At 39.3% G+C, this 26,386-nt stretch overlaps 1 protein-coding gene across 1 annotated transcript in view; it reads right to left on the reverse strand.

The window, feature by feature from the left end:
- Positions 1 to 26,386, reverse strand: part of GRM8 (glutamate metabotropic receptor 8) — a gene marked incomplete at both ends in the record, with an annotated part of 740,123 nt that overhangs the window by 584,209 nt on the left and 129,528 nt on the right. The window contains one exon of the mRNA XM_080818039.1: positions 12,950 to 13,166. Within this exon, the coding sequence (XP_080674165.1) occupies positions 12,950 to 13,166 (217 nt within the window). The remainder of the gene's footprint in view (positions 1 to 12,949; positions 13,167 to 26,386) is intronic.

Below are 26,386 nucleotides of genomic sequence, written 5' to 3' on the forward strand. Positions count from 1 at the left end.
CCCCTGAACGCCTGTCCCTGGGGAGCAGGCCTGTCTCCTTCCTGGTCCAAGTTTATCCCTCTGTGTACCCACACAAACACACACATGTGTACTTTTCCTCCACAAATATGTCCCTTCCAAGCCAGCATGTCATGGAAGCCTCCAGAACCCTGAAGGGATCTAGTTACTGATGTGACAGATCCGGGCCCCCTCTCTGCATTTTCATGTACTCTCAATCCCAAGCATCTCAGACCGTTTTTGGCTTGGTCTGACTCCCCATAGCCTAGAGACAGGAGATCAAAAGGACATGAGAAATATAAAGACAGAAGCTTAACTAGAGATCCCGCAAGGGCAGGAACCAGGTCTGACTGGTCCAACACTATATCCCCAACTTCCTAGGAACAGGACCCACACACATAGTAGGTGCTCAAGTATTTGTTGAATAAATTGCCACATCCACTCACACGAACACTTCCATCTAATGCAGGATTCTTTCTGGCAATAGCATCGTGCATCTATTTGAAGGGGAACATACTGGTTGCCCTTCACAATATCAAACACAAAAGGCTGGCAATGTACTCTGTGCATCCCTTTCCCTTAATAGTCCATTATGTGCATGCCAGCCATGATACATGATGCAAATGTGGCCCCAGAGTCACATGGCCTTGAGTACCACAGCCTTGGAAGTGTATCTCAGCTGCTACAAGAGGCTTTTTTTTTCCCCTCTCTCTCTCACATCGCTACAATGCCAAAAGATATGTTTAAATCATTACATAAAATTCCTTTCCCAACCAACCCTCTTCCCAAAGCTGTTAACAAGAAACAAAATGTGCTGAGTTGAGTTTCACTTTCTCTCCTTTCCCCTGCCTTCCCCCCCCCCCCCACCCCGTAGGGCCCCCAGCGAGTCACGGAACAGCTCTGGTCAGGTAACACTGAAAGAAGCCAAGAAAGGAGCCCAGTATCTGTCAAACATGCAGATGTTAGAGAACAAAGACTGTGCAGCATGGTTTTGCCAAGGGACACGACCCTGGAAATAATTGGCACCTATTTCAACAAACTATTCATTTCATAGCCTTCTGATTGTACTCTTCTTGAGCCATTTATTTTTCAAGGAAACCATAATTAGTGCTTAGTTGATAAGTAATAGAGTAAACTGAGAAAACACACTCCTGATTCTCAGGCCAACTCTTCTAGGCCTACAAAAATGACACAAATGAATTCTGATGTCTCTTCATTTCAGCAGGAGGGTGTTTTTATATTATGTTCTCTTATTGACACAGTGAAGTAGAAATCACACCTTAAAGCTCCCATCTAGTGCTAGAGTTTCCCAACAGAATAGCTTTAATGAGGAAATTACTTTGGAAAAGGAAATAAAAGAATGTGACTTCTTTGGGGATAAGCAAAGGAGGAGAAGCGCACTCTTGTCATGACGTGGGCATTCAGTTTTGAGGCACGCAGAGACCAGCTGGCAAGGACAAGGGGAAACAAGGTTGGCTAAGCTGGTTACAGAAGCTGATGCTTCAGGAGGAACAGCCTAATGCCCAGAATCCAACCAAAGAACCAGAATGAATGCGGGTTCAATTCAGAAAGAACTCCATAAATCCAGCATCCATTATTGGTGTTATAGATTGAACTGTATCCCCAGAAAAATTCATATGAGTCCTCCTAGTATTTCAGAATGTTACTTTATTTTCATTGCAGATGTAATTAATTAAGGATTGTTACAAACGTGATTAAGATGAACTCATGCTCATATGAGGTCATCCAATATGAAGTCATATTAGATTAGGGTGGGCCCCTAATCCTGTATGACTGGTATCCTTATTTAAAGGGGAAATTTGGATACACACACACACACACACGCGCAGAGTGAATACCATGTGAAGATGAAGACAAAGATCAGAATGATATGTCTACATGCCCAGGAACACCAAAGATTGCTAGCAAACCACCAGAAGCCCGGGGAGAGGGATGGAACAAATACTCCTTTACAATGCTCAAAAGGAACCAATCCGGCAGATCACCTTGATCTAAGACTTGAGCCCAGACTGATGTTGTTTAAGCCACCCAGTTTGTTGTACTTTTTTATGCTAGCTCTAGAAAAGTAATATATTGGTGATGAGAGTTAGGTAGCAGGAAAAAATAACTCAAAACAGGGACCGCACCACTGATATGACAGATCTTGGTCCTTCCCAAGAATTTGCCTGGGAATCTCTGAAAAAGAACCTCACCCTACCATCTTGGGCTAAGCTCTCTTATTCTAGGGATAGGCCACTAATAGGATGTGGGAAATGTAAAGGCAACAAGACGGAGAAGGTCAGGACCCCAGTACATATCGGGGACCACTCCCCAGGCAGGGCTCTGCTCATGACTTTATGCAGAGTCAGATCGCAGCCGTTGTGCAAGAATATAGGCAGGACTGGACACCCCCACCCAACCAGGTGAAAGAGTTGTCACAGCCCAAACCTCAGAGTCCAGAGTCGGGGGCAAATCCCCATTCCCAGGGATCCAGAGTGTGAGTCAAGGATGGGATAACATGGTAAGTCTGCAGCAACCTAGAGAGGGGATCAGGGACCACCAGGCACAGGGCCCATCATGGTCAAAACATTTCAAACCCTATAAATGTGTGGGCTGAATCTGAGGATGAACTGTTGGCCCTGGCTCAGACTCAGGAACTAAACAAAAATGAAAACACTGCCAAAGGCATAGGTGATGCCGGGTAGGAGTAATCAGGGAGAAGAGCTAATGTGAGTGGGCAAGTCATACAGTTGTCTCTCAGTGGATACACCTGAGTAACCATCAGTAGATCAAGAAATAAAAATGGCCAAAAGTTACATACATTTTACAGCTATTAAACATTTCACAAATATGCACAACATTCATTACAAAGTTGGTACCATATTCTATATTCAATTCTTCATGCTGCCTCTTTCTCAAGAAACTATGCTTCTGTTGAAGTTATCTAAATTTCACTTCCCATCACAGGGTGTACTGTCTTTGAGCTTAGGGTTCACAGACTGCCACTCTCCACTGTATTGTGCCAGGTTTTTTTGTTACATGAACTGCAGGATGCCCTCTTCGGGGCAATGTGTTCTTGGGCAATGCCTGTAAATGATGTCTCCATTAAGACAATGATCACACCCATTTGTAATGGTTTGCTTGCATCTCTGAGTCCTCCGATACAGAGTGCCTAGCTAGGAAGCAGAAGCCATAATTCATCTCTGTATCCTGAAAGCCTACCCCAAGTGTGTCCTGTGCTAATGTGTGCACAATGAATGTTAGCTATAGATTAATATTTAGGTTGAAAAAAGAAGAGAAAGAAGAACAAGTAGTGTTTCGATGTTGACTGATACTTAATTAACTCATGCATTCAACTATGTGCCAACACTGTTCTAGGTAACATATCAGTCAGGCTAAAAAATAGTAATCATAATAGGATTGGTCACTGCTGGAAGGTACAAAACAAGATTCAGGAATAAGGAGCACTGGCTGCCTTTAATTGAGCATTTATTTGGACCTCATTCTCCCTTCTCATTTGCTCCTTGAGCAAACCAGATACAGGCTCAGAGCAATAAGACCCCCTCCTAAGTTACCTACTGGTGAGAATAAACTCCTAACACAATACAAGCTAACAATTACTGAGCATTTACCATGTGCCACACATTGTTATATATGACTTCCTTCACATCTTGCACAGTTGTTAAACCCACTACACAGATGAAGAAATTGGGGCACAACAAGATTGAGTTACCCAAGGTCTCACAGCTGGGATATAACAATTCTGGAACTCAAACCCAGCTCAAGAGAAGCATTTAATTACTCCCTAGCCCTGTCTGACTGGAGAGCTTAGAGGTGGTCTCCATCTACAAATTACAGGCTTTGGTATCTACCAGTAAGAAAAACTTGAATTCTAAGCAGCTCAACAGTATGGAAGCCCCTGAAGTTTCCCATATAGATTACACATTAGCAATAAAATGTATAAACCATTGTTAGAACCATCTCTGCCTTTCAGTTCCCAGCAAGCCTGACGTCTAGGCTCATGATACCAACACAACCACGAGTCTGGTGACAGTGTCTGCTTAACAGAAATTCATAAAGCTTCTGATATGTGTCAGGCACCCTGCTAGATATTGGCATGGTTGCGGGGGGGGGGGGGGTCCATCCCCTGAGAAAAACACAATCTGGGAGAAGAAGGATACAAAGAGGTCAGGATTACAGTCAGAGTGCTGACTGGTGCCACAGGGATCTACGGGAGCACATCTCTGAAGACAAGGCAGATATTCCAGACTTTTCCTGATATCTCAACTCTTCCAAATGGCAACTAAACAACCAGACCCAAGCAAAGACAAGAATAAGATTTAGGGTAGAAGATTCACCATAGTGGTTATGGAGACTAGTAAGGAAAATAGAGAGGGGAAGGTGTCAGGAGCTTCACAAAATCCTCCTATCTGATGTCCATGGTCTCTCAGGAAGAATATAAATAAGTTTGAAGGTAATTAACAAATCAAGTCAAGCCCTCTCTGGCTATTTATCCTACACACCAGGCAGGACCTCTACCACTCTCGTAATATGTAGCTCTGCCACACATTGGGGAAAAAATCCATCTTATCCCCCATTCCTTTCGCTAGTAACATCTGATATCAAATAGCATGTTAGAATTTATGAATAACATTCATCAGTGTTATATCATTTGATGACCACTGAGAAGAGGACTCCCATTTTTCAGACAAGAATAATAATCCTCAAAATCTCATAATTGAAGAAGAGAGACTTAAACAATTTTTTTATTTTATTTTTAGTGTTCCAAGATTCATTGTTTATGCACCACACCCAGTGCTCCATGCAATACGTGCCCTCCTTAATACCCACCACCAGGCTCACCCATCCTCCCACCCCTCCCCCCTCCAAAATGCTCAGTTTGTTGTTGTTTTTTTTTAAGGTGTTTTTTTTTTCTTAATTTATTTGACACAGAGATAGAGAGTACAAGTAGGCAGAGCAGCAGTCAGAGGGAGAGGGAGAAGCAGGCTCTCCACTGAGAAGGGAGCCCGTTGCGTGGCTCGATCCTAGGACCCTGGGATCATGACCTGAGCCAAAGTCAGCAGCTTAACTGACTGAGCCACCCAGGCGCCCCCTCAGTTTGTTTCTCAGAGTCCACCATCTTTCATGGTTTGTCTCCCCCTCCGATTTCTCCCAGGTCACTTTTCCTTTCCTTCTCCTAATGTCCTCTGTGTTATTCCTTACGCTCCCCCAAGTAAGTGAAACTGTACAATAATTGACTTTCTCTGCTTGACTTACTTCACTCAGCGTAATCTCCTCCAGTCCTATCCATGTTACTACAAAGGTTGGGTATTCACCATTTCTGACGGAGGTGTAATACTCCATTGTATATATGGACCATATCTTCTTCATCCATTCATCTGTTGAAGGGCATCTTGGTTCCTTCCACGGTTTGGCAATTGTAGCCATTGCTGCTATGAACACTGGGGTACAGATGGCCCTTCTTTTCACTACATCTGTATCTTTGGGGTAAATACCCAGTAGTGCAATGGCAGGGTCATAGGGTAGCTCTATTTTTAATTTCTTAAGGAATCTCCATACTGTTTTCCAAAGTGGCTGCACCAACTTGCATTCCCACCAACAGTGTAAGAGGGTTCCCCTTTCTCCACATCCTCTCCAACACTTGTTGTTTACTGTCTTGTTAATTTTGGCCATTCTAACTGGTGTAAGGTGGTATCTCAACTTGAGGCAGGAATCTATCAAAATCCTAGAGGAAACATAGGCAGTAACCTCTTTGACATCGGCCGCAGCAACTTCTTTAAGCAACTTCTTTAAGTTCTTGACTCCAACGTGGCTTCCACTGCATCAAACTGCCATTGTTTAAGAAACACTTAACTACAGCATTAAGAATTGTAGGTCTGAAAGCACTTATTGAATGCTGTTTGCTATTTCACATTAACAGCAGCTGCTGCTGCTTAGCAGTTCCTAAGCCCTAAATATTAAGAAAGGCCAAGGTGAAGAACAGCTTTGAAATGATGCTCTATTTGATCAGGTTCTGCAGTCATTGTTAAAATCATATACACTTTCTTTGGATCCCTATAAAGCTTCTGCAGGATCACTGCACCTGCAGTTCCAATTTGCAATTTCCTCAGCCCTCCTTTGAAGTTATTCTTGCCAATTACCTGGTGTTAATATTAATTAAATATGATTTGCAACTTGAAATGTGGTGTTATCAATGGAACTCAGCTGTAGGAATATAAAGTAAAATTTTCAATTGAATTTAAATGTTTCCTTTCATTCATAGTATTTTACAACATTAATACTTTTGTCAAATTGATTTTTGCCTGCTGGAAGTCATTTTTCCAAGCAATGAACATCTGAGGGGAAAAGCTGCTCTTTATGTATTCCTTTCTTTCTGTCATTGAAAATACTTTGTTTTAATCTTGAAGTGAATCCATTTCAGCTAACAGAAACTTGGTTCTTGTTTATAATCTAAGAGAAAAAAACATTTTCTTTTAAAATGGTACTGACATCGTTTAGAAATATGATCAGTGGGCACTTTTCAATTATATACTAGGAATGAAATCTCCCTGACTTTATTGCTTGACCCCCGCCAAAAAATAAATCACTATTGGCAAGTGTCAGTCATTTTATACACAAAAAAAGAATTAATTAAATTGGTTTATTGCATTAACATTTCAAACAGATTGTGCCAGTCCAATGACCTCTGCAATCCCTTCCAATTCTGAGATTTTAAGATTCCAAACACATGTCGGACAATAGTTGGAAGCTTCCAGCCCTTGCAAATTAGAAAAAAAAAAATTAGAAAAAAAAAATAGTCATGTATGCTAGAAGATTTGACAGAATCAGGTCTATTCTGCCCCCTGTAATGTGTGTGATGATGACTTGCAGGCCTGTCATCTTCAATAAGCCATTCATAAACATGATGACTGATTAAAGGAGGTGTGTTGCCATACTGTACAAATCCACAGTGAAAAGATATAATGCTTTCACAAATTCCTTTTATCTTCAAAGATAAAGCTTTAGCTTTCTTGCCCCTTATAATGATAGTGGTAGCATTAACATTTATTATCCTGTCTTCTTTTTAAAAATAATATAATAAGGGAAGACAAGTGAAAACCTGTCTAAAGACTCAAGGAAGTCATTTTTTTGAGTCAGAAGCTGCAAGCCCCAGAGCTTATGATGGAAAAATGTAGGCATATACTATGAACCTCTTTATTACAGTATCAGTGAAAACATTGTATCAAATAATTAAAACAAGACAGAAGTAGAGGACTCTCATCCTAACAACTGAGGGTGTGCAACATGGATAAGTCTTAACAACCAGCAGCAACCCAGCGATTCCCTTCCCTCAGGCCAAGAGAGCCCAAAAGGGAAAGTAAAAATAAACTGGGCTCCATAAGACTCTTCAGATGTCCATAATTTTCCAAGGTTTCATTGAAAAGAGCAGCACCTTGGAACAAAAAGCAGGAGGGTTGAACAGCCTGTTCTCCACTGCACAGGGAGTGCCCACTATGATCCTACTAGGAAGCTCTTAACTACCTAGAAGTTGAGGAAAGCCAGACTCAGATCCCACCACCTACCCTAGTATGGAACCCTGAATCATCCATTAGGTTACTCCATCTACTCAAGTAGCCAGGATAGGGAGGGTAAAATCCTGTAACATTCAAAAAGAAACTTCTGATCTGGTTTTGTTATAGGCTTCTCCATTAACCAAATTCTGTCTACTTACTGCCTCTCTCATCTTTATTTCTACTCTATTGTCCTCCTGGTCTACCTCCCATTCCTGTCACTGCAAGTCAGCTCCCTAAGTACACCCATCTTCACTACTATTCCCTGCTATGGGTATTAAATTGTGTCTTCCAACAAGATATGTTGAAATCCTAAAACCGAGTACCTCAGAATGTGACCTTATATGGAAATAGGGTGATCACAAATGCAATTAAGATGAGGTCATCCTGGAGTTGGGTGGGCCTTTAACACAATATAATGGGCATCCTTATAAGAAGAGAAGACACACAGACAGACACAAGAAAGGAGAAGACTGTGATTTGTTAACAGAGGCAGAGATTAGAGTGATGCCTCTACAAAGCAATGAACACCAAGGATGACTAGCACAAACCAGAAGTTATAAAAGGAAAAGGAAGGATTCCCCCCTGCAGTCTTCAGAAGGAGCATGGCCCTGCTAACATTTTGATTTCAGATTTCTTGTCTCTAGAACTGTGAGATAATATGTTCCTATCATTTTAAGCCATCTAGTATGTGGCATTTCTTATGGCAGCCCTAGGGAACTAATGCACCCCCTCAAGGACACTCCTTGATTCCTACCACTGTACCACACATGTTCAGCTATGCTCTCTGGCAAAAGTTCCTGTTCGCCTATGAAAATCAGCTCAATGCCCTTACATTTTTCCTCAAGAACTTCTACCATCTCCCATCATGGAAATCTTCTTCAAAGGAGGCTGAGAGTCCTCTCATCGCCACAAACCTATCAAGAGAAGGTAACACTCTTCCATACTTACTCTTAGCTTTGCTAAGCCTAGGCCATTATTCCCACATTTTTTTCCCCATTTATATCAATTTTCCTCAGCTTTATAGAGATATAATCGACAAATGAAAATGGTATGTATTTAAGGTGTACAACATGATGTTTTGAAGTATGTATATACTATGAAATGATTACCACAATCAAGCTAATAAACATATATATCCATCACTTCACATAGTTACTATTTGTGTGTGTGTGTGTGGTGAGAATACTTAAGATCAATTTTCTTAGCAAATTTCAAGTATACAATATGGCATTTTAAGTATAGTTACCATTCTATACATTCATCTTACATTCATCTTATTCATCTGGCATAACTGAAAGCTTGCACTCTTTGGCCAACATTTACACATTTCTCCTACTCCCCAACTCCTGGCAACCACAATTCCACCCTCTGCTTTTATGAGTTCAACTGTTTTGGGCACTTTCTCTTTTTGTGTCTGGTTTATTTCACTTAGCATAATGTCCTCTAGGCTCATCTATGTTGTCACAAATGGCAGGATTTTTTTCTTCTTAAGGCCAAATAATATTCCACTTATATATATTATATATATTTTCTTCAACCATTCATCTAGCAATGGACACTTAGGCTGTTTCCATACCTTGTCTATTATGGACTATTATGTGCTACAATGAGTATTAGAGTACAGATATCTCTTCAAGATACTGATTTCATTTTTTTTTCCAGATATATACTCAGAAGTAGATTTGCTGGATCTTAGAGTAGTTCTATACTTTTTTAGTACCTCCATATCGTTTTCCATAATGATTGCACTAATCTACACTCCTACCAACAGCGTACTAGTGTTCCCTTTTCTATGCATCCTTACTGAATCTTGTTATCACACACCTTTATATAAAACTTCTGCCCAAAAGTCTATCCTCAGCCCCGTTCAATCTTCACTCTACATCTTCTACCTCAGCAATTACCTTTCCCACCTCAATTATCAATTTTGTGAGAATAAGCTTCAGGTCTATATCCCAGTCCCCTTCTCAGCTCTAGATGAACATTCTTTGCTGTTTTTCTCCAAAAACATATGTATTGGTACCTACAATATATAGTATTTTTAACCAAACCACACTTCCAATCCAATCCCAAACCAACCTCTCCATTTAATTGACTCTTTTCTATTTGTGGCACTTGCAGTCTCCTAATTGCCCAGGTTAAGAATTTCAAGTTCAAAATAAATAGATAAATACATAAATAAATAAAAATTTTAAAAAAGAACTTCAAATTCAACCTTAATTTTTTTCTTACCTTCAAGCTCTACTTCCAATCAATTGCTAAGTTCCATGGACCCCACTTCATAATTGTCTCCTAAGTCTGTTCCCTCTTCCATTTCTATTGTCACTGTCCTATATTAAGCTAAGACTGCTACTGCAAAGGCCTCTCAAATGGTCTCCCCATCTTCCACTTCTCATTAATATAATCTTAAATATGTTCTGATAGATCCCTCTCTCCTCAACAGTTTCCTTCATTGTCTAGAAGATGAATAAAATCACCTCTCCAGGAGGTGAAATATTCAACTATGTGTCCATGTCAAGTCTTCCATTTTTGTCTCCTATACTTCATGACACAAACTATGCTCTGATCAAATTGTGCTATTTGCTGATCTCAAATATATTTTTGCCTTTTCAAAAAAACAATCCTACAGTCAAGAATGCCTTGGGCTGATACTATAATAGCTAAGATATCAAGGGACTATTCGTCTTTATTTTATTGAGGTACTCCTGTCCTGCTCTCCCTAGAACAATCTTGGCTAGGTAAGAGCCATCACAGACATCTGTCTGTGTTCATGACCATCATTCACTCATTTTCTTCATTCTCCAAGATTCACAGACACTTCCCCAAGTCTCAGATTTGTTAAAATAAAAAATGTTCTAATCAAACCATACAAGCAATTTATCACTAAACAGATTTTCACTTCCTTATCATTCCATTATGATCTGTCTGAATTAATCAGAGAGGAAACATTGGAAGCCTCAATTTACACTGAAATTTCTTAGCAATCAATGTTTCTAAAGAGAGAAATTCAGAATAGAGTATGGCAAAATTTATAAGGGTTGGGAAAATATATAATTTTTTTAATAGGCAGACATTCCACAAAATGAATTTACACATCGTCTACTCAGTCAAGATACTAAGATTTTTAAAAACACACTACTAACATGGTGACAGAAATGTCATCAATGTTGTAGTAAGAGAAGAGAATGTTACAGAACTAATGAATTTTCATCAGAGTCATCAGATGATTTCAGAATGGGTTAAGTTGCTACCATTTGCTATTCCCATTAATATCATTGTCATGTAAAAGGTTTAATTTTCAGCTATTTTTGTTCTAGATAAAAATCTTTGTCATTAAAATGAGGGATGATTTTGATATTTAATATATTCCATGGCATACTCTAGTGTGGTACCAATTTGGCCTTTTCAGTATTCTGCATATTAATTGACAATCCAGCCCTCCTCCATTTCCCAGATAAGTGAGAGCTGAAATAGAATGGACAGCCAATCAAGTCACAGAATACTGAAAGGATCAACACTGAAGAAACGTGTTGCTCTAATCAGGCACATACACAAGGCACTAAAATTATTTTCTCCCATACTAATGACTAACATAGAAACAGGAATAATGAACGGAACCATCTGAATCCTTTTATGTGACAGTATTACCAGAGTATAGCAATGCTCCTCAAAAGTGAAAACTAAGTATTTCTTTTTTTAGTCAAATGAATAAAACTGCGATCTCACTTAACTTTTAGAACAATGCATTTTATCAGATTCTGCAACAACTGGCAAATTATGTCCTGTATTGAATTTTTCATAGCAATCGGTTTCAGGCACACAATGTGACCTGTAGTTGAAGAATGTACACGATCACTGCAAAAAAACATATCATCTCAATACATACTCTATCAGTTTCCTGCTCTTGTTGAATTATCACTCTGGTGAGAACCGACATCAGCTGCTTAAATAATGCATTAGCTCTGCTTCCAGAAGCTTTTGTTTTCATTTGAGTGGGCATTTCCTCTAAGATAAACTTAGGATTCTTACCGAAAAAGATAATATAATTTGTTGTCATTTAAAGCGCAATTGAATGTCTGAATCATTTTTATAGCAATAATGATGGAATTTAAAATTTCAAAGAGCAGAGAGTATGGTATCATGGACACTAACACAGGTGTGGACAGTTCTCCGATTAAATCAATTAACCCAATCCATCCAACAACACCAGGCCTTCTCTGCATTTTCTGCAATAGCACAGCACTGGAACAAATGTTAAATATACTAACTATTGCGTATAATAATTTTTCATGTCCTAGCATATGCAGAGGAACAGATTCCAAGTATCTTCAAGTCTTTAAAGAGAAACCTTAATCCAATAATATAACTTTAGACTCCATCCTTGCTAATTCTAGACAAGCCCAAATCACTCCCATTGTCTTTCTGAACTGAACCCTCTGAGAAAGACAACAAATTATCAAAATAATTTCTTCCTTCAAGTTCAAAATTACTCAAAAATAGCCAAGGGGCACTTTAATTTTTCCACAAAATATTATCATTACTCTTAAAGAAAAAATATGTACATTTTATTCAGTAATTCTTAATAAGAAAAATAGTATTTGTTAAGTAACAATATGCCTCCTTTCACCCACCAAATTATGTGGTTGACCAATCAGCAATAAGATTTGTACTTTAAGTTGTTTTTTGTTTTATTCTGTTTTTTTCACACATGGAATGGATTTACAAACTCATGGCTAAATATACATGTGGAAAAATGCCTACAGAGATTTGGATAAGCACCTTGAAAAAAGCCCAGCAGAGTTCATCAGCACCTTGTTCTAACTCAAATTTTACATACTGCCCTTCATTCCACTGTAAGCTATAGAGCATAAGGTAAGAATAAAAATGCAAAAAGTCAAATATGACAATAAGAATATGGCTGAAAGTATAGCCTTGGGGGCTACTTCAGTATTATTTTAAGATGATTACCAGTCTTAATCCCTCTAGTGTTGGATGTTAAATTCCACTGCCTTTTTTTTTAATTTAATGACTTGCTAATGTAAACTTCCATCCAGAACAATCAAATGGTATGTCATTTATTCAAATTTACAGTGGCTCTAATGTGCCAGCAAACTCCCTCGTCAAAACAGACAACTTTAAAAAATGTTTGCCTGAGTCAGGAGCTCTATTTCCTAAATTAGCACCAAAGTGTCACCTTGATAGACCATGAACAACAACATCATTTATAATAAAACCAACTTCCCCCTAGAGTGGACAGCCTGGGTCATGCATCTGTAGGAGCTCTAATTATTCCACATAGATCAGAGAGCACTTGGAGATGCTCAGACTTCCACAACCTGTCGCCTCCAAAAGCAATCATCTGATAAATATATGCTTACCAATCTCCCTCGAGATCTGAGTGAAGGCCTCCACACCGCTCTCTCCATAGTTGCCCTCGGAAGCCAGTGTTGACACATAATTCCACCCCAGTGCCGTGACAATGTCCACCATGGCTTGAGCTTGGTAGGAGTCAGGTGGGACTACCCGAGAGAAGAAGTCATACCTGGTGTTATCACTTAGTTCTGGGGCTGTGGATGCATAGCTGATTTGAGGTATCTGCAAAACAAATGACAGATCATTTCAACCCAGGAGGAATCTGTCGCATGGAGAATTGTCACACAAGAGACTAAGTAGCCAAAGCCATACCAGTAACTCAGACATATCAGCCTGAAGCCAAAATATGGTTTTGTGATCGCCAATTTTATTTTTATTTAGCATTTTATAAAAGTCTATAGGCTAACGTTCTTTCAAAACACATTTCTAAACAGCAAGAAAGAACTCAGTGTTACTTCAGGTTCTGAAGCCAAAGCAAAACATTTGTGCCTTTTGTTGCTCCTTTTTTATACCATAAAGTTCTGGCACAAAAATGAAGCCAAAATGAAAGTATAGTGCATATGCACATCAGAAAAGGCCACCTCTGAAACTGCATTTGCCTTTAGGACATAAAGACTACATGATCACAAACAGAGAACTTAATATGAGATTTTTTTTACAATTGATACAATTTCAGTCCTAAGATCACACTTTTGGTAAATTACTTTAAATATACAGTTTTGTGAGTCTATTCACTGTTTATTGATATGATCATTGAGTACCACAAAAATGATATGGGAACAGTGAACTACGTATCTTCTAATGAAAAGATGGTTCCAGCTGCCTACCTCAAAATACTACAAAATGGGGATCTATACCATCATTTCTTTAAGAAAAGAGACAATTTTCTGACATACGTAGGGTGAATTGCCAGATTTTGAAAATTAGGAATCCTATATCATTTATCCAAATAAACCCAAAGTAACAAATTAACTCCATGCCACAAATCTCCCCCTAAAAATCTTTTAAAATGTAACATTTACTCATATATCTAAATGAGGACTTTTACTCTACCAGTGAAATGTGCTAGGATAGAAGAACACATGATGCTAAAGAAGCAAAATGGAAGGACATTCAGCTGAGATGGGGCACAGACAATGCAAGAAATTGGCAAACAAGGTGAGGAAGGACATTTCAGTCACAAAGAACTGCATGTCCAAAGGCATACAGTCAAGAAAGGGCATGGTAGATTCCAGGATTTGTAGCATTTCACACGGAGGGAATGCGAGATAGCAAGGGAGGAACATCAGGAAATAAAACTGCAAAGCTGGGCAGATAAAGGGCTAGTCAGGTATGACAAAAAGTGTGGATTTTATCACAAAGGTATGGGGAAGCACGGAATGAGTAAGATAGTGGCATAATCAGATTTTTGTTTCAGAAAAATCATATTGGCAGCTGTGGAGAAAGTAGCAGCCCTCAAATTTCAATGTACACCTAGCTAGCCCCATTCCTGAATATTCTGACTTGGTATGTCTAGAGGTTTAGAAATCTGCATTTTAATATGCTCTCCAGAAGAATCTAATGCAGGTGGGCCCGTCCTATGCTTAGAGATAAGTGAAAAGAAAGCTATGTTAGATGCAGGACAATGAGTTAGAAATTATTACAGAAATCTAAGTAAGAAAGTATGAAAACCGGGGGTGTGTGGGTAGCTCAGTCATTAAGTGTCTGCCGTCAGCTCGGTTATGATCCCAGGGTCCTGAGATCGAGCCCCTTCCTGTTCCGCGGAAGCCTGCTTCTCCCTCTCTCACTCCCTCTGCTTGTGTTCCCTCTCTTACTGTGTCTCTCTCTGTCAAATAAGTAAGTAAGTAAATAAATAAATAGAAAGTATGAAAACTCAATTAAGGCAACAATGGGGAAGGATGGGGTTAGGGAAGGGCATGGACTCTGTAATTATCTAAAAGCCAAGGTAAGGTGAAGGTAATGAGGGGAAATGTGGATTGACTTTTAGTTCTATGGCTTTAGTAACTGAGTGGATGATGTTTGCTATTTACCAAGATACACAGAGAAAGAGGAGATTTAGAAGACAAAAACTATGAGTTTAATATTTTTTTGGCTTGTTTTGAGCTTACTATGAAATGAATGAAACCAACTAAAAAAAGTAGGTAATAATATTGGGGATGTGGAGTTTAAGAGTCTCTGGGACTGGAGATAAAGAATGGTGGGGGCATAATGAAGAAGACAGTCAAAGCCAAGGAAAGTATGAAGAGGTGAAAGAGGGCAACTTGGGAGCATGAGCTATGCAACAGTGCATCTCGCCGCTCCTCTGCTGCCCTGCACAGTGTGCAAGTTCAGAGGTCATAATGAATCCAAGATGCCCCAATTCAGGTCGCTTGGTTAAAGATGCAGGTTTGACTGGTACATAAAACAATTAACTTTGTTCTGCATCTGATCCTACAGGTAATGTCAATGCTAAGATGTCCAAAATGCTGCACTTCCATCTTCCCACGTACAGCTGACTGCATAGTCTGCAATCCATCCCCCACCCCACCCTGACCAGATAATTCCCAGTCCACATGGAGTGGACTCTCCCCTTGACATCCTTAAAAAGCCCTCAACATCTGGATAACCTTTCATGGGTCTAGAGAGTCCTACTCCATATCTATAGCCAATAAAGTGAAACTAAACTTCCCAAGGTACAAAAGTCTTAGTTACCCAGGCCTAGAACAACATGCTTGGAACTCTCCATGGTGCTGCAGGATCTGTTCAGCTTCTGTATAACCTGTATCTCTATATATTGCCTGTAACAATGATTTTATCCTATCTAACCCCCAATTCTTCCTGGTCCTATTCTCCTAGTGGGACCATGTTAACTTGCTTGTTAACATTGTGGGACCATAAAAACCAGTCTGTCCTGCCTCCTTCCTGTCCCCTTTGCTTTCTTTGCTAGATAAGATCATTCCCTTGAATAGACTTTGTGCTTATGACTCCTCAGCAAGGACACCTCTTCAAATCTCAAACCACACACCAAATCTGGGCCTCTTTCACCTTCTATTGCTTGCTTCTAAATAACCTCAGAAAGAGACAATGAATGACTCAGTGAGATCTACGTTTTACTAAATAAAACTCCCAAAGACCAAGGGCATGTACATTCCTACATTCTAATGAAAAAGATTCAGCAGCCTGACTTTCACTTTGGAAGGAATTCTGTGCATGTGTGAATGCTGTGTGTGTGTGTGTGTGTGTGTGTGTGTGTGCATGCGTGCACATGCACGTGTGTGTGTGTGTGCAGGTAGGAAGAGATAGGGGAGCATTCTATGGCTAATTCTATAGCACTATACCATTTCCTTGTCCTATTCGGATATATGATAATCCTCCCACTTCCTCGGCTACTCAGAGTCCAGCAGTAAAATGCCTTACACAACTCCCACCCTGCCTATAATAATGAGCCACCCCTTTCTAAAAATGAGCACAAAGTGTGAAAATTGAGTGTTTGAAACCAAAACTAATTATCTCAAATTACTACCTTCAGTCAGTCACTTTCAGGGCTGTTTAATTAGCAGTCAGCATCATGTTTAGGATTAATTAAACAGGTGTAAAGGGTATATAAAATAAAAGTGCAGATAGGAAATGATTGTTTGAATAATTAGGTAACGGACTTACTCCCCAAAGTCTTAAGGAGTTTTCTTTTTGCAGATCAATGTGTGGAAAAGTGAGAGTACATGTTTGTGTTTTCATTTGCTCAATTTTTGCTATGTTGCAGTCTACAATAATAGACATCAGAGTATACTGATCATATTTTAAGACAACTTCTCAGGTCATCATAAAGTCGCATCTCATTTTAATTTTATTGTGGTTGACCACTAAGCATTGGCTCATTAAGCATTTTAATTTCTGTGCCAGCATTCCCAATATTTCCACTATCCTCAAATTAGCTCCCTACTGGCAAATGCAGTTTTTTTTTTCTTAAAATCTGGAATGTTTCTTTTTCTTTTCCCTCCACTAAATCCATCCTAATCCCTCTTCATTTACTAGAGTTTCATTTACTAGAAACAACAAGAATAAAAAAAGGAAAATGAAAAAGAAATGGTAGGTGAGGGACAGAAGTAGAGAGGGAAATGAAAAAGGAAAGGAGAATGTCCCAAGAAAAGAGGGTGTTAGGGAAAGCATTCTGCATCAGCTCATTCTTTGTAATAAGTAACATCCTCCACAAGCCTCTGTTAACTCTCCCTTGCCCATTCAAAAGATATCCTGACTCTTCAGTCTGGGTCACCAAACCCTGATATCAGACTCCGTCCCATCCTCCTACCTAACCTCCTGTCTTCCCTGTCATGCCCTGGTGGAGTCTGCACTCCTGCACATGCTGTTCCCTATGTAGCCCATTCTGTCCACCTGGCAATCTTCTGCCCAAATTCAATATCCACCTCAAAAGTCACCTCCTCCCTAGGAAGTTTCTGCTAACTCTTTCAGGCAGAGCAGTTTTTTTTCTGCTCCTTGCTCCCACAACCTCCATCATCTGACAGGAGAACCATGACTGAGTGCTGGCTTATAAGCCTCCCACTGAAAAACTCTCTATTGATTTATTTGGTATCCCTAGCATCTGACAGAGCAAATGCTCAACAAATATTTGGAGACAATTAATTAATTAAACTGTGGCAGGAATTTTGATGCAGACTCTTCCCCACAGCCTTCCACCCTGCATTCCATCAAAATATTAGACAAACTATTCTCCATTTGCCCTTTTTACTCCTTCTCCTTCCTGCTATATGTCCTAGGAGGCTGCTCTGTGACTATCTCACATGAGCTTTCTCACCTCAGGCTTCCATCTGAGTTTGGCCATTGGGAGATACCAAGAGCGAGGGAGGGCAGGAGATAGAAGGATAGAGGATAGAAGGATAGAGGATTGATAGAGGATAGAAGGATAAAGGATTGATTCTCCCAATTTCTTCCACCAGCTTGGTGTTCCTCTACGTAAGCCCTCATCCATAGCTAGAGTTCTTACAAGGTTCTAGTGACTACTCTCTACACTTACCCCTTCAGATCTTCTTAGTGTTGCCGATTCCTGAGTACTTTCCATCCAGTGATGGGTCCTTTATCTTATAATAGTACTTATAAATAGTACTTTTATCTTATAAATAGTACTTCTAAATAGTACACCTTATACATAGTACTTTTTTTTAAGATTTTTATTTATTTGTCAGAGAGAGAGAGTACACACAAGCAGGAAGAGAGGCAGGCAGAGAGAGAGGAGGAAGCAGGCTCCCTGCTGAGCAAGAAGCCCGATGCAGGACTTGATCCCAGGACCCCAGGATCATGACCTGAGCAGAAGGTAGCGGCTCAACCAACTGAGCCACCCAGGCATCCCTAAATAGTACTTTTGTTAACCTCTCTCCCATCACCCTGTGAGTGTGCCAGAAGCCCTAATATACCCACTCTTCCAGGTCTCTGTAGAAGAGACATACACTGCCAAGCTTCCCACCCTCAGCCCTCCCCTAACCTCTTAGCCCTCCTCCATCCATTTTCCCTTCCAGCCTTCTCTATCACATTCCTTACATGACTGTTTCCTTTCTCTTTCAGTGCCTTATAACATCAAATTGCATCCCTTGAAAACACCTGTCATTTTGCTTTTTTATCATTTATTTTCCTTGTGCTGAGTTTCCATAAGAATATGATGTGTACTTAAATTAAGGTCACATTTCCATTACCCAAATAAAGCATATTTGAGGCAATTAATTGCACAACTCAAGATACTCATCATCATACTCTCTTTAAAAATTGCTTTTGCTTCCACTTTTCTGATAATTGGCTTGGTTAGGGGAAAAAACTCTTCTTCTTCCATTACATTTTCACTTGAGTCCACATAAGAGATTCTTACTCCTAAACTTAGCTCTCTGCAGCAGCTGGATAACATGTATTTTCTACCTAGATCTCTACCTTTTACCTTACTCTCCCAGGGGGAAGAGAGAGGACAGAATGAGAGGTCAGATTCTATGTTTATGGGGCAAGAGTCACTAACAGGCTCTGCCTTCATTGTCTGACCTGCCCACACACATACCAGGCTTCTTTTCTCTGTATACTAGAAGACCAGGCTAGGCCTCTTTTCTTGGAGAAGCCCATCCTTCCTTTCTATATTCCACTGACAATCAGGTGTTGGAGGGTGGCCTGAAACCCATGTCACTGGTTAAATAAGCTGATTTCAAGTCTTCTATACAGTCCTAATGTTGAGATGTGTGCATTGGAGTAGGAGGCACCATTTTGGCTTCAAGTCTATACTAAATGCTTTCCAACCCAGTTTATCTTAACAGACAGCTGCATGTCTGAGGAAGTTATTTGATGCTTGCCCAGCTGTTAATAAAACTAATTACTTGATCCACATTTAGCTAGTCGTTCTATGAATCTTGGACTTACAAACTCTAAGAGAGGCCAAGGTCTAACTTAGAACTCAAGGAAGCAAAAGCTCTATTTTAGAAAAAAGAAATTCAGTTACAACCTTTTGGATATCTTAGTAAAAATAAACAAATATATACCATGAGAATATATTTTAAATAAGAATCAGAAGAGGTTATTGTCCTCTCATGACTGTTCTCTACTTCTTCTAGACAGAACCCCAGATTTTTACCTAGGACTTGGCCAATCCGAAGAAGACTACAGTTTCCCAGCCTTCTTTGTTATGATTATTAGCAGCGGTGAGGGTAACTTTTGAAAAATGGTCTTAAAGGAAAAGAGTATGTGTATCTCATGCACCTCCCTCTTTCCTATTGGCCAGAATTTGGACATGACGTCTTAAGTTCAATTAGCCATTTCAGGTCAGGCTCCAGTAATGGTAGAGCAAAAAAAAGTGGCATCCTAGTCCAAGCCCTTGCATCATCTGGATTCATAAAAGCACTTGAGAGTTCTTCCTGCTTCCGTTCTTGCTTCTCTCAAATCTATTCTACACCAGTAACCAAACGGGTCTTTTTAAAAAAATCAGATAAGATAAAAATCTTGCCCAAAGCCCTTCAATTTTTTCCTGTTGCTCCTATCATAAAGCCCAAACTTCTTGAGGTAGGATCCTTGTGATTTGGCATCTGACATCTCCCTTCACTCACCTGACCCAGACAAGCCCTTTTTATCCTCCAGGCTTCATGCCTATCACTCCGTATGTTTTGCCCAAGGTTTTTCTCATGTTTCAGCCTTAGTTCAAATGTCTCCTCCTCAAATCTCCTTGATTTCCTTCCTACAGTGGTCTCCCCAGCCTCTTTAGTACCTCATCACCCTATTTATTTCCTTCATTACACTTCATCACAGCCTGTGTTAATTTGTGTATACCATCTCCCCTACTAAAATGTAGATTCTACAGGTTCTTCTTTGTGCTGTTTACAGCTGGAACACTACATCAAAAATTAATGATGGGCTGTACGGTGACTAATATAACATAATAAAAATTAAAAAAAGATAAAAGAAAAAAACAACTGTAACATGAGCTTCTAACACATAGTAGAGGCTCAAGAAATACTCATTGAAAGAAAAATTAACACATCCACCAATCGGTCAAGGGCCCCTTTTATTATTTTTCTCCACGCATTGTGATTTTGAACGATTTTTCTATAAAACTATTTAAGTAAAAATTTACCCATTCCCTCTTTTCTTTATTACTCAAAGATCTATTCATTTGCTAAAGCTTCTGATCAGCATGAGATAACCTGTTGTTACCAAGCTGAGATGATAAAATTCCAGTTCAAATTAACTAAGGGCCATTTCAGCTGTAGCTGTGCAGGCATATTGTAGGGAAGCCTACAACTGTCACTAACCTTTTTGAAATGCTGAAAATAGCCATGAAAATTTCATAGCTATCATGGCAAACACTTTAGTCTGTTGTTAAAGAAGAATAAAATTTACATTTCTAATAAAGGACCAAAGTCAGAGATTTTAGAATTATTTCCCCTTCTTGCTTATCTTCATCTGTAAAATGGATATTCTAGACAGGGCTAAGAATGCTTCTGTCTCCCTTAAATGGCCTGTGTTTCTCCCTGCTGCCATCATGGAGTCTGACTGCACATGACTGAGAGGGTAAAATGGGGTATTACTGAGAAGCAAAGGGGTCTGAGGGACTTTCAGACACAATAAATACTCATTCATGGTCTAAGAAGCTTATAATTCCACTCTGGCTGCCTTTTGGGGGGGGGGGGCTTCCCACTGTTTATATATCAAAATATTGTGGAGTAGCATAAAACTTGCCTTGTCTATTCAAAACACTATGAATCCTGCATCCATTTCTTTCTGGTTTGACAAAGTTTCTGGTTTGACAAAGATCCCCAAGGAGCCAAGACACCCCCAACAAGACTAGCAATGAGCGACCTGAACACAGCTCAGAGTAAGCCCCTCAGAATCCTGGTAAATTTAAGACTTCCTGTAAGACACTCATATAGCTCCGAGGACAGGTTTGCAGACAGAGCGGAGCAGGTTTGCGGACATGAGTTACACACATCTTCACCATCAATTCCTGCCAAAAAGGTTTTTGTTCTTGTTTACCTCTACAAACAACCTTGTCCATTGATTGTCGAACTTAGTAGTGGAGGAGGTTAGTGGGGTGGGTTCCTTGTGTTGTTCAATAGCATCATTGGTTTTCTCCAGTTAAGGATCAGCTTGAAGCTATGCTCTTTCCTCAGGGGGTAGTGTTTGCCTGTGAACTTCCTCAGTAATACCAGCCTTAGCAACAGCAGCCACCACTATGATAACTTCCTGCCACTTGGTCTTGGGATGGATTTATTGTTGTTACAGAAGCTTCCAGGGAACCAGAACGATTACAGCCATTTAAGTTTGTCATTTCAGATGTGACTACTTTTCTGGTATTAAAACCGCTTGCTGCTCTTGGCAAAACGTGAGTATATAATCAGAAATTCGATAAAAATAAGGATATTGGAGCTAGAAGTCAATGCCCAGCATTGACCCTCCCCTCCTCACACTGTCCTGAGCTGTCATGCCCCCGTCAGCTTCACAAAAATGAGTAAGGAGAGGGAAAGGAGAGCCAAAGAGTGGAGTAATAATGGGGAGTAATGACTATCCTCAGTTTGCTTCCAAAAGCATGGTGGAAGTCCTATTCTCCTCCTAAACCAAGACCTACTCAAAGCAATCCTGCCTGCAATGAACAGATAGTAATATTCCTATTTGTTTAAGTTAGTGCCAACTGTGAAATTCAGTTCCTGGCTTTCTTCTCAGTTCCATTCCCACAGTCGATTCGAAGGGACACAAACTTTTGTGTGTTGCTACACCACGGAGCTTAGCAAAAGAAAAGGAGAGGAAGTCTGTTGAAACAAGAAATTGTGGAGGCCAGGAAGAGAGAGAAAGAAAGAGACGAGGAGAGAGATTTCAGTGTACTCTATTTTTATCCTTCTCCCCAACATCATTTCATTCAGAATAAGCGAACTCTATCTACACACCCACACTGAAAGGGCCTGTGGTTAATTAACATAGCTGAGTGTAGCATGACGTTGGTACTTTTAAGGTCATAAGTTTAATTTCATTATGGGCCAGGATGCAGACTGTACCCCCCACCAGAACCTTCCTCCTCACAAATGAACAGCACAGATAACAAAGCCAACAGGAGAGAGGAGAGACAAGGTCAATTCATTCTCACTCCTAGATAAATAATTCAAAGATGGCTTGCTACTGATGTGAATCTGAAATTTCAGAGGCAAATATGAAGATCTAGTCAAAGAGTACATTTTTGTACATATAGATACCTGAAAGTATAAATATATATTACACTTACAAAGTCATTTCTTGGTTTCAGGTAATTCGTTTGGATATTCTCCTGAATTGTAATAGGGTACATTTTCTCACCACTTTTGCAAAGGTAACGTATTGAGTCATGGGAGCGGCACACTCAAATGAGGGTAACTACAGGAGGGTTCATAAAGGGACTATTTTCAAGGCAGGGGCATTATTTAGTCAATGGTAGTGTAAAGCCAAAATCCAGTTAACAGTCGGAAGGGGGCAGTTGCCACCTCTGGGCACTAAGGGCTAGAGAAGGGAGCAGTTACAGAAAGCAGAAGAAAGCCATCTTGAGAGAAGCAATGGCTTCCCTGGGGAGACACAGCCAGTCCCTGGTCACTCCACAAAAAGGGATTCAAAAGAATTATACTGTGACCTCCTGCTGGCTCTCTCCTTGACCAAACTCACTGAAAACCAAGGAGTAAGAGAAACTGTTGGGACAGAATCATCTCCCAACACAGTGAAGAGAAGGCAAAAGAGAAAGAGGTGGATATGAGGGGCAAACAAATACAGTCGGTCTCAGGCATCATTCATCACTGATCATTAGACACTTTAAATAAATTTATGTACAACTGTGCAGATTTCCACTTTCCTATGTTATATTATTTTTTCATAACTTGATGATTTCAAGTACTTTTGGCAGAACATCTACACTAAGACATTTTGGTTTGGCTATTGGAAATTCCAACCCTAAAACTAACCATCAGTTAAAATTTCTTTTGAAAAATAAGTAATGTCCTGTTTGAAAAAGAACAGTAATGATGTTAATCAAATTGGTAATGACATTCTAATCTGTTTATTTAAAATGAAAGACAAGCAATCTATGAACATGAAAAAATTTACATATAAACAACCATAATTATAACCTATAAGATTAATACACTTTTTTTTATGGCTGCTAATTACATTTTACAATGAGAAAGCACAGTAGCTCCTAAGGGAAAGAGCTGTTATAATCTATCAAGTCACTAGTAGTGTGTGAATTTTTAAGCCTAACCACACTGCATATATTCAACCAAAAGTTCTAATAGCAAGTTGGATTTGAAACCTTCACTTTTTAAGGAAGGGACTTTTATATTCCAACTAGTTCTATAGTTCTTCTAATTTATGGCTTCTCCTGACCTTCAATTTTTCCTTATCCATAAAATAAGTGAACACTATTTTTTTTCTAATTTCCGTACATTTCAGTAGACTCTAATTTCTAGAAAATGATAACCAGCATATATGCAAAATTGCAAACTAAAAAGGTTAATTCAATACACACACTTTTTCTGATTAGTGGTTAAATTAAATATAATGTCTTTTTAATGGTTACTTTTTGATTAGTCCATTCAATAGATGAGCTCCCACTATATTCCAGACACCATGACAGGCTCTGAATATAGGGCAGCAAAGAACACATGGTCCTTCCATCCCCACAGAGCATATGGTGAGATGAAAAAGACAGGCATTAAGGAAACAATCACCCAAATAAACATTTAACAGCAATTGTAATAAGCACTGAGAAAGAGAAGTACAGGCTGCAAAAAGTAACAAGGTAACTCGTCTGCTCTGGGGGGAGTGGGAAGGCGTCCCTGAGGAATTGACTTTAAGCTGACACATGAAAAGTGAGGGGGAAAGGAAAGGAACACCCAACACCAGCCACAGGTTGTCTCTCACTTCAGCCTTCCTTCAGATGTGTAAATGACCCAATTTGTACAAGTGAGGAGGAGGGGCAGTCGACTGACAGGTACTTAATTTTAGAAACTCGTCACAGGTTGCATAATATTATAACAAAGGCCACCACTCCCCATGCTTTTCACACATACTATTTTCAACTAGTATATGCATAATTTGGGTTCTCATATCAGAACTATTTAAGAAAATAACTATCAGCAAGAAATTTAATTTCTTGAAATTTAATTATCAGCAAGAAAGTGCATTATGTTCTCATAGATCCTGAGGTATATAAGGGTCAGGAATGAATGAACAAATGAACGGATAGATGGGAAATGAAAGAATGAATAAATTCAGCAAAAACTAAACTCATAGGGAAAAAAACCAACCTTAAGGCAAGGGCACAGGGACGGGGGGAAGCATACTTTATATTACTTATAAACTCTGATATTTGTTTCTTCTAAGAAAGTAAAAAAGTGATCGAAAAGTAAAAGAAACACTTCACTTTCACTCAAGCAGTGAAGGCTTTGGTATAGGATTTCAAAAGACATGAGAAACAGGTTAGAAATAACCCAGGAGGAGAATAATTGGGGCTTTTTCCTCCTTGCAAGATAATATACATTTTCAGCACCTTTCAGGAGGAGGAATGAGAAATAAATGAATCTGTCCACCTCTGAAAACTCTGCTCAGTGACCCAGCATCCTGGAGAGACAGGAGAATGTCATTCCCTGATTTCATTACTTCTAACTACTACTACCATGATTCCACTGTATTCCAGAATAAAAGATATCTTCTTGAAAAAAGTTTTCATGCAGTTTGGGATTTTGAAATGAAACCTATCTCTAAGTATTCTTTTAAACAAAAGGTGGGGAAAACTTCTCAATTAGTTCCCTAGGACAGTCAAAATTTTCTGTAAAGAGGTTTTTTTACATGAGTACAAAAAAATTGATCAATTATGATTTGTTACATTAGAAAAACCAAAATGATGTTGTGGCATGTTCTTAGCATCATTTGCTAAATCACTTAAAAATCTAACTCTCCCACCCACTCATCCCCATTACCGCTGACTTAAAACTATCACCTAGCATTTAATTTTCCTCTTCTGCTGATTTTCTTGCTGTAGCAATCACCACTGCGGTTCAATTTTTCCCACAAGCATGTCAGCAATAAACCATTAAAAAAATAAAAAGTTAGTAATTGTAACCAATGAATTGAAGTCAATAAACCTTAAGCTGGCAAACAGTCCATTTAGATTGGCATTTTATCACTCAATAATATATGATTTGAATCTTGAAAATAAGGTAGAATGTTGATAAGGACATTTGTCTTTGTAAATAGTTTCCCACTTGACAATTTCTTGGATTTTCAGTGATTACCCACATTCACCGATACCCTGGTTTTCAACTGATTATTTATCCCCCAGCTGGCATTCAAGTACTGATTCTGAACATCAAATACCAAATACCACTGGAAATTTTCATTTCCTTTATGTTATCTAAGCTAGTGAATTCAGTATGTTAGAAGAGGGTACATATGAGGTTAAAGGTCTTAACTACAGCTTCATTTACATAGGGACAAAACTCACCACATTCCAAAGACCAAATAGTTGATTTCATAAATGGCCATCATTGGATAATAGCAAAAGTAGATGAAAGAAGGCAAATGAGTCATATTCTATTATTCCACTATATATTGAAGAATGTGCCAAGCACATGTTCCTCTGCCAAGCAACATCATTATCATCTTAGTATCCAAAGGACAGCACATCAAGTTTCTCCAAAGTGTACTAATTAGCCCTTTTATTACCATCTCTGCTGCATCCATAGGGGAGGGCTAGCTTACTGCTCTTAATAAACCTCCTTTACGTGTCATATCCCATCTGCACACCTACCTAATGAAACTATGTGTGCATGTGTAGGTATGTGTGTATACCTATATATACACATGTGTGTTTGGTTGGTTTTGCCAACATTTATTTAGCAGGTTGTATTGGCCAAGAACTTGCTAAGTGCTCCCTCCCAATTTTATGAGTGAGAAAACTGAGACCTGGAAAAAGT

Source organism: Martes martes (genome assembly GCF_963455335.1).
Source record: "Martes martes genome assembly, chromosome: 11".
Classification (NCBI taxonomy): domain Eukaryota; kingdom Metazoa; phylum Chordata; class Mammalia; order Carnivora; family Mustelidae; genus Martes; species Martes martes.